The sequence below is a fragment of the Camellia sinensis genome, unplaced genomic scaffold, assembly GCF_055761805.1.
Source record: "Camellia sinensis isolate YWXY unplaced genomic scaffold, ASM5576180v1 Unanchor6, whole genome shotgun sequence".
Classification (NCBI taxonomy): Eukaryota; Viridiplantae; Streptophyta; class Magnoliopsida; order Ericales; family Theaceae; genus Camellia; species Camellia sinensis.
The window spans coordinates 4,575,479-4,585,606 of NW_028129474.1; the positions used below are offsets into that span (position 1 = coordinate 4,575,479).

Here is a 10,128-nt window from a genome sequence, read left to right on the forward strand (position 1 = left end):
AAGACCATATTTTAAATTTGCATACACTTGATAAACACACACTAATCAATATTATATGATAAATTTATTTTTATTAAACTTTATGTTTGGGTGGTTTCAGGGGCTGGACAATATAATTGCTTGAAATCTCGTGCACAAAATAGAAAAGCAATATATGAATGCTAGGTGTACACACACTAATCAATTATTCTATTGTCTATTCTATCTATCTAGGTAATTATTCTACTGTCTTTTTCTTTTCTTCTCTTTCTTCCTTCCCCAAAGCCCCTCTCCAGGTGTGTGGGAGAGAAGAAATAAAATTTACTTTTTGGAAGCTAAAATCTTGTTAAAACAGGTGTTTAATTGTGTTTTTTGCATGTATTTCACAGGTATTCGTATTTTGGTGAACTCAAATTCCTATTTTGGCTCAAATAGAGGGGCATCCAATTTTTGTGACTCCTTAATGTCATTAGTGTCTGTATTCTATCTATTATAATCCGAATAGTCTAACGTGCCAACTTATCATTAGCAAAGTAGAATCGGTAAGGTGGTTTTTATTTACACTTGCTTTAAACTTTGTTTCCTTGAATTAAATTTTTTATTTTTTTTTATTTTTATGTATGTTTATATTCTGAATGAATGTAAGAAACTTACTTTTAAAAATCGTTAATTAATTATGTTTATATTTAAAAATGTTTGGTTTTTCACTTCCTGTCATTGAGGAGTTGGTGGAAAAAATTCATTAGATTGAGGAGTTGCCACTGCAAGAATTTCATGGCCACACTAGTGATGTCTTGGATCTGGCCTGGTCCAAATCTAATGTAAGTTATTGCTTGCTTGCAAAATACCTTTAAAATTTTCCGATTTGTTTAAAAAAACATAATAATGTTTTTGAGGTCAAAATGTAATACATTAATATGGGCAAGGCCCAGGTATGTATACTATATCTGAAGTACACAAATAAATTAACTACTGTCATACTTTTGCAGCTTACAAGATATACTAGTATGTAACCATTAAAGAGGGTACAGTGATTAAAGCTTTGGTTCTTAAGTGGTTAAAACACAGGTTTAAATAAAGCATGAGGACAGACACTTTGTGCAAGTTAAGGCCGAAATTTTCTTTGTAACCTCCACTATGCCAACCTTTACTAATAGAATGACCATTTATTTAAAATACTGATAAGATTGCCTCTCCAAACACTAATGCTTTTGAAGCAGCTCATTGGAATGAAAAAATATTGACATCCTTGATAGCACCATTGTTGCAGTAAATAACTCATGTTTTATGTATACTTTATTTGTATATTAATACTTTGAGTTGGAATCTCAAGGATACAAGTTTTCTTCTAACATAACCCCCTGAAGAATTTAGATGGTGGGGAACTATAAGCTTGGTGATCTTGACCTGCAAATATGTCTGATGAATCTATTCTGGATGCTATACTCAGTTTACAAGTATCCTCTTTTCCATGCTAACTCCGGTTTACTTTCGGTAATTTAATTTACATGAGTTTATTAGTTCAAGTGTGTCCGTTTGCAATCAAGAGGAAGTTAGTGAGAGATAGAATCCACATTTACATTTTGCTTTTGTAGTTCGAATTTCACCTCTATACTTGTACAGTTGTATTGCATAAGAAAATAATAGATAAACATCCAAAGCTGGTTAACCTGCATCTCCAGATGCATAAAAATTGTGCTCATCACTTTTATGAAGAACATCTCATACAATTTAATGACCCTAGACACATACCCAATATAAATAAATAAATAAAATGGATCATGAGCCACTTGCATGAACCTTATTGAAAACCTGAGGTATGTCATGAAAAATAGCCACGGCATATCATATAGTTCTATTTCTTGATTCATACCCATGTTTGGAAAATAGTTTGTTTAGTACTAGCTGTCGCATAGAGTAATTAGCCTCACAATCATTTCTTTAAATTCCATGATGTATATTTAATTGGCTCTCCTCAATTACAGGATCCGTTATCTTCTTCTTGCTAGAATGTTACGATTAATTAGGCTCTTGATGCAAGTCCAGCGGTACCGTGCCTTTGTTGCCACATTTTTTACCCTCATACCAAGTTTGATGCCATTTATGGGCATCATATTTTGCATTCTATGCATTTATTGCTCTCTTGGTTTACAGGTAAAACAGGTTCTATCTTCACCTGCTTCCGTTTTGTTCTCTTGGCTTTTGTGTGAAGAGACAATTTTTCATGTGGCCTTTGTCGTCCTAAATTTCTGTTTAGTTATGCTTAACATTTCTGACATCTTTCACTTTCAGAACAAAACATGGAACTCCTTATTCACCTAATTTGAATTCCAAGTCATGTCAAAAGCTTTCATGTGGTCTTCAATTTTATTTCTTTTCAGTTGACTGATTGTCTTTGTCTGCAGTATAAAATTTAACATAATTTGTCTTTCATGTGTCTTCTTTTGCTTGCAGATATTTGGTGGTCTAGTCAATGCTGGAAACCCAAAATTAGAAGGAACAGATCTTTCTGATAATGAGTATCCTATGCCATTAAGTTAAGAGTATTTTAATACACCTTCTGGGACATGCGTTATTCAATCCATAGTTGTTTTTGATAGAATATTAATGATTTACCTACATTTACCAAAGACCTACATCTCCAAGAGCTGACATTGTTATTTTCCTGTTCATTGCACTTTCTAAGGTGTTGTGTATGAGTTAAATTTTAGTTTTGTGACTCAGTTTTCTTGACAGAGGAAGCTACCTACTTTTCAATTTCAATGACTACCCAAATGGAATGGTGACACTTTTCAATTTACTAATAATGGGAAACTGGCAAGCCTGGATGCAGGTAACACTAATCTGTCACGATCATCTATATCTTCTCTTCATTCATACTGCTCTGTGCATGACTGAAGAATATGTCAACTTGTCTTTGCAGTTCACTTGTCTTTGACTAAAAATTGAGTAGACTCCTTTTGACAGCTTAACTTGCTTTGACTGTGTTGGGCTGGAAATCCTACTCATCTCATCATAAGAAAGGTGTGGTAAAAATCTTTTCTGCTCATCTCATCAGGTGGTTCTTTAGATGGATTTGAATGGAACTTCTTTATTTCGTGTTAACAATTATATTATAATTCATTTTCTGTAGCTTTGAATGAAGATGTGCAATTATTTGATACCTTTAACAAGTTATCATGATGTATCAGCAGATATCTTACAATATTCCAGATATGCCAACAAATGATATTACAAAAATCCGAAGCTCTCAGTTTTATTTGGATACCAAATTGGCCAAAAAATTGTTATGGATTCATTTGATGCTGTTTAATTCATGTGATGCCTAGTGGAATGCATGGTATATTTTGATTTTGAGATGCGCAACTTTCACCACCTATGGCCTTTCTCTTCACAATATTGCCCACTGCAGTCTGTAAATGTGCTACTTGAATATATGGAAAACATTGTTTTGTTCTGCTGGTATGTGCAGAGAGATCTGAGCAGCTGGACTGGGATACACGTCTAAATAGCATCATGGGAGCTGCAAAAGGGCTGGCATACTTGCACCATGATTGTTCCCCACGAATTATATATCGTGACATAAAGTCAAGTAACATTTTGCTTGATGGGAATTTTGAGGCTTGAGTATCTGACTTTGGATTAGCCAAATTATTAGAAGATGAGGAATCTCGGATTACGACTATTGTAGCTGGAACATTTGGGTATCTGGCTCCAGGTAAGGCAATTTAAATTACAGCTGACACTCAAATGCTCAAAACTTTATTATTGAGATTGTTAGTGGGGAATACTACTCTTGATGTTGGTTTCACTAAGACTAATGTGCGGCAGTCTGATAGGTGGGTTTGAGGTTACCCTGCCTAATTACATAATAAAATTGGGAAAGCAAACTAGATGACATGAGGATAAAATAGGACTCAAATAAAACCAAAATTCAACCATACGAGGTCCTAACTGGATATCCTGACTTGATATCAATAAATTTTCAAATTTTGCTGCTTCTTTAAATTCACTTTTTTTTTTTTAATGGTATGCATCAAAGTTGTCAGGAAGATGCATTAGTTACGATTTTGAGAAAGAAAAGAATAATGTGGGTGCCTTCTGGGTTTAAGATATTGAACAATGTTACCCCGTATGATAAAATCTGTTGTTTCAGTTTTTGACTTTCAATTGAACTTGAGAAGCAGCAGGCATGTGGAGCACCGGCCCAAGTTTTTTCTATTTTGTAACGCTGTAGTATAGCTACTGTGATTTTGGTATAAGCATTCAAAGTAGTCTATTCTGAATTGAGTGTATTACTTCACTGGAAAAATGAATGCAAAGCGGTAGAGCAATAGAAAAGACTGATGTTTATAGTTTTGAGGTTCTGGTTCTTGAAGTAGTGAGTGGAAAGTGACCCACTGATGCAGCATTTATTGAGAAGGGCTTCAACATTGTTGGCTGGGTACTTCTCTTCCCTACACGTGTTTACACTGCTTTCATTCAAATATGTATGACATGATTGTGGAGCTCACAAGGCGAATTAAGCTTCTTATTTTCCTTGATTAATGATTTCATATGAATCTTCAGAAGATCAGAGGTTCCAGCCTCCATATCACCAATCTCTTGTTTTGAAGGAAAAAAAAAACAGTATTCTAGAGATGATGTTAATTTAATAGATAATAGTGAGTTCACTTGGTACAGTTTATAGCACCTTGACATGACTGACTTTAAATGTCAGCACAATCACCAAAGATCATCTTCAAAAGTATATATCGACACACACATCCAGAATGGTAGGTGGTGTCATAAAGTTATGAGCATCTTGTCTGTTCATAATTTATTGCTAGTTCTATTTAGTTGTTAACATGTTCGCTTCACCTTCATTCATCTATCAATTATTCAATGCCGTCAATTTACTTTCTTGAAGTCCTGAACATTGGGTGTTCTACCAGGAGCTACTATTCTAGGTAATTGTTGCTTCTATAGCTGTGAAGCATGAGGACCTTGTTGAGCAAGTGAAGAAGTTGTTTACCAAATTTTCATCGGATCCAACCACAACTTCTGAATTAGTTGCCAAAGGGCCAGCAATTTTTTCAGGATTTTTTGTGTTAAAATCCTTCGATTTTTTATTTATCTTATTTTTTCTTTTTTTCCTCGGATCTGACAGTGGGTGTTTTGGTTCATTTCTTATTTTTTGTATTAAATGGGGGAGTGGTGGGAGAGAGAGGAGGGTAATGTTATTTTGTGGCTTTGTATATAAGGTAGTAATTTTTTGATTGAGAATTGTGAATTCAATTTTTGAATATGTTATTTTGTGGGAAAATTAATGTTATATTAAATTGAACGGGAAAGTGAATTAATGCTATATTTGTTATTTGAATGGGAATTATTATTTCATATTAGTGTTATTAAGTTTTATTATTGGTGTTCTTTTAGTTTAATCACATAAAATTAGCACAATTTCAAAACCAAAAAAAAAAAGAAAGATAAGATGGCGTTTTTAAAATGTCACTATAACGGTTGGAATTTTTAAAATTAAAAAAACCTATGAAGGCGTTTTAAAAGCATCGCTAAAATCATAGTGACGTCACAGTATTGTTAGGGCAGGACATTTGGCGGTGTTTTTAAAAACGCCGCCTATACTAATACAGCGACGTTTCCCAAACGCCATAAAGTTATAGCGACGGCCGCGTCGTCGACGTTTGGTACTAAACGTCACAAAAAGAATTAGCGACGTTTTTGATACTTATAAAAAACGCCGCTAAAAGCCTAATTTCCAGCAGTGCTTAGGCCTTAAACACTCGTACACTTATTCGGACCCTCTTGCATGATGGCATATATGTAATTACGGTATTTGTTTGCCATTTCTCATCCATTAGGGTTTAAACACTCGGACACTTATTCCGACCCTCTAGCATGTTGGCAAATATGTAATTATGGTGTTTACTTGCCATTTCACATGCATTAGGGTTTAAACACTCGGACACTTATTTCGACCCTCTTGCATGATGGCAGATATGTAATTATGTTGTTTGCTTGCCATTTCTCATGCATTAGGGTTTAAACACTCGGACACTTATTTGGACCCTCTTGCATGATGGCAGATATGTAATTATGTTGTTTGCTTGCCATTTCTCATGCATTAGGGCTTAAACACTCGAACACTTATTCGGACCCTCTTGCATGATGGTAGATATGTAATTATGGTGTTTATTTGCCATTTCTCATGCATTAGGGTTTAAACATTCGGACACTTATTCCGACCCTCTTGCATGATGGCAGATATGTAATTATGTTGTTTACTAGCCATTTCTCATGCATTAGGGTTAAAACACTTGGACACTTATTCGGACCCTCTTACATGATGGCAGATATGTAATTATGGTGTTTATTTTCCATTTCTCATGCATTAGGGTTTAAACACTCGGACACTTATTCAGACCCTCTTGCTTGATGGCAGATATGTAATTATGATGTTTACTTGCCATTTCTCATGCATTAGGGCCTAAACATTCGGACACTTATTCGGACCCTCTTACATGATGGCAGATATGTAATTATGGTGTTTATTTTCCGTTTCTCATGCATTAGGGATTAAACACTCGGACACTAATTCGGACCCTCTTGCATGATGACATATATGCAATTATGGTGTTTACGTGCCATTTCTCATGCATTAGGGTTTAAACACTCGGACACTTATTCGACCCTCTAGCATGATGGCAGATGTGTAATTATGGTGTTTACTTGCCATTTCTCATGCATTAGGGCTTAAACACTCGGACACTTATTCGAAACCTCAAGCATGATGGTAGATATGTAATTATGGTGTTTATTTGCCATTTCTCATGCATTAGGGTTTAAACACTCAGACACTTTTTCGGACCCTCTTGCATGATGGCAGATATGTAATTATGGTGTTCATTTGCCATTTCTCATGCATTAGGGATTAAATACTCGGACACTTATTCGGACCCTCTTGCATGATGGCAGATATGTAATACGGTGTTTACTTGCCATTTCTCATGCATTAGGGCTTAAACACTCGGACACTTATTCGGACCCACTTGCATGATGGCATATATGTAATTATGGTGGTTATTTGCCATTCCTCAAGCATTAGGGCTTGAATACTCGGACACTTCTTTGGACCCTCTTGCATTATGGCAGATATGTAATTATGTTGTTTCCTTTCCATTTCTCATGCATTAGGGCTTAAACACTCGGACACTCATTCGGACCCTCTTGGATGATGGTAGATATGTAATTATGGGGTTACTTGCCATTTCTCATGCATTACGGTTTAAACACTCGGACACTTATTCAAACCCTCTAGCATGATGGCAGATATGTAATTATGGTTTTTACTTGCCATTTCCCATGCATTTGGGTTTAAACACTCGGACACTTATTTGGACCCTCTTGCATGATGGCAGATATGTAATTATGGTGTTTATTTGCCATTCCTCAAGCATTAGGGTTTGAATACTCGGACACTTACTTGGACCCTCTTGCATTATGGCAGATATGTAATTATGTTGTTTGCTTGCCATTTCTCATGCGTTAGGGCTTAAACACTCGGACACTCATTCGGACCCTCTTGCATGATGGTAGATATGTAATTATGGTGTTTACTTGTCATTTCTCATGCATTAGGATTTAAACACTCGGACACTTATTCAGACCCTCTTGCTTGATGGCAGATATGTAATTATGCTGTTTACTTGCCATTTCTCATGCATTAGGGCCTAAACATTCGGACACTTATTCGGACCCTCTTACATGATGGCAGATATGTAATTATGGTGTTTATTTGCCGTTTCTCATGCATTAGGGATTAAACACTCGGACACTAATTCGGACCCTCTTGCATGATGACATATATGCAATTATGGTGTTTACTTGCCATTTCTCACGCATTAGGGTTTAAACAGTCGGACACTTATTCCGACCCTCTAGCATGATGGCAGATGTGTAATTATGGTGTTTACTTGCCATTTCCCATGCATTAGGGCTTAAACACTCGGACACTTATTTGGACCCTCTTGCATGATGACAGATACGTAATTATGTTGTTTGCTTGCCATTTCTCATGCATTAGGGCTTAAACACTCGGACACTTATTCGAAACCTCAAGCAAGATGGTAGATATGTAATTATGGTGTTTATTTGCCATTTCTCATGCATTGGGGTTTAAACACTCAGACACTTTTTCGGACCCTCTTGCATGATGGCAGATATGTAATTATGGTGTTCATTTGCCATTTCTCATGCATTAGGGATTAAATACTCGGACACCTATTCGGACCCTCTTGCATGATGGCAGATATGTAATTACGGTGTTTATTTGCCATTTCTCATGCATTAGGGCTTAAACACTCGGACACTGATTCGGACCCACTTGCATGATGGCAGAAATGTAATTATGGTGTTTATTTGCCATTCCTCAACCATTAGGGTTTGAATACTCGGAAACTTATTTGGACCCTCTTGCGTTATGGCAGATATGTAATTATGTTGTTTGCTTGCCATTTCTCATGCATTAGGGCTTAAACACTCGGACACTCATTCGGACCCTCTTGCATGATGGTAGATATGTAATTATGGAGTTTACTTGCCATTTCTCATGCATTAGGGTTCAAACACTCGGACACTTATTCCAACCCTCTAACATGATGGCAGATATGTAATTATGGTGTTTACTTGCCATTTCCCATGCATTAGGGTTTCAACACTCGGACACTTATTTGGACCCTCTTGCATGATGGTAGATATGTAATTATGTTGTTTGCTTGCCATTTCTCAGGCATTAGGTCTTAAACACTCGGACACTTATTCGGACACTCTTGCATGATGGCAGATATGTAATTATGTTGTTTGCTTGCCATTTCTCATGCGTTAGGGCTTAAACACTCGGACAATTATTCGGACCCTCTTGCATGCTGGCAGATATGTAATTATGGTGTTTACTTGCCATTTCTCATGCAATAGGGCTTAAACACTCGGACACTTATTCGGACCCTCTTGCGTGTTGGCAGATATGTAATTATGGTTTTTACTTGCCATTTCTCATGCATTAGGGTTTAAACACTCGGACACTTATTTGGACCCTCTTGCATGATGGCAGATATGTAATTATGTTGTTTACTTGCCATTTCTCATGCATTAGGGCTTGAACACTCGTAAACTTATTCAGACCCTCTTGCATGATGGCAGATATGTAATTATGTTGTTTGCTTGCCATTTCTCATGCGTTAGGGCTTAAACACTCGGACACTCATTCGGACCCTCTTGCATGATGGTAGATATGTAATTATGTAGTTTACTTGCCATTTCCCGTGCATTATGGTTCAAACACTCGGACACTTATTCCAACCCTCTTGCATGATGGTAGATGTGTAATAATGGTGTTTATTTGCCATTTCTCATGCAATAGGGTTTAAACACTCGGACACTTATTTGGACCCCCTAGCACGATGGCAGATATGTAATTATGTTGTTTACTTGCCATTTCTCATGCATTAGGGCTTAAACACTCGTACACTTATTTGGACCCTCCTGCATGACGGCAGATATGTAATTACGGTGTTTGTTTGCCATTTCTCATGCATTAGGATTTCAACACTCGAACACTTATTCCGACCCACTAGCATGATGGCTGATATGTAATTATGGTGTTTACTTGCCATTTCTCATGCATTACTATTTAAACACTCGGACACTTATTCAGACCTCTTGCATGATGGCAGATATGTAATTATGTTGTTTATTTGCCATTTCTGATGCATTAGGGTTTAAACACTCGGACACTTATTCGGACCGTCTTGCGTGATGGCAGATATGTAATAATGGTTTTTACTTGCCATTTCTCATGCATTAGGGCTTAAACACTCGGACACTTATTCCAACCCTCTAGCATGATGGCAGATATGTAATTATGGTGTTTACATGCCATTTCCCATGCATTAGGGTTTAAACACTCGGACACTTATTTGGACCCTCTTGCCTGATGGCCGATATTTAATTATGTTGTTTGCTTGCCATTTCTCAGGCATTAGGGCTTAAACACTCGGACACTTATTCGGACACTATTGCATGATGGCAGATATGTAATTATGTTGTTTGCTTCCCATTTCTCATGCATTAGGGCTTAAACACTCGGACACT

At 36.6% G+C, this 10,128-nt stretch overlaps 1 protein-coding gene across 1 annotated transcript; it reads left to right on the forward strand.

Moving 5' to 3' along the window:
* The first annotated feature begins 673 nt into the window (after nucleotides 1-673).
* Nucleotides 674-3,659, forward strand: LOC114267030 (two pore calcium channel protein 1B). The gene is made up of 5 exons (XM_082912863.1): nucleotides 674-800; nucleotides 1,965-2,133; nucleotides 2,434-2,498; nucleotides 2,722-2,812; nucleotides 3,452-3,659. The coding sequence occupies exons 1-5, from the start codon at nucleotides 754-756 to the stop codon at nucleotides 3,485-3,487; spliced, it is 408 nt and encodes a 135-aa protein (XP_082768989.1). The 5' UTR covers nucleotides 674-753; the 3' UTR covers nucleotides 3,488-3,659.
* Nucleotides 3,660-10,128: the final 6,469 nt, after the last annotated feature.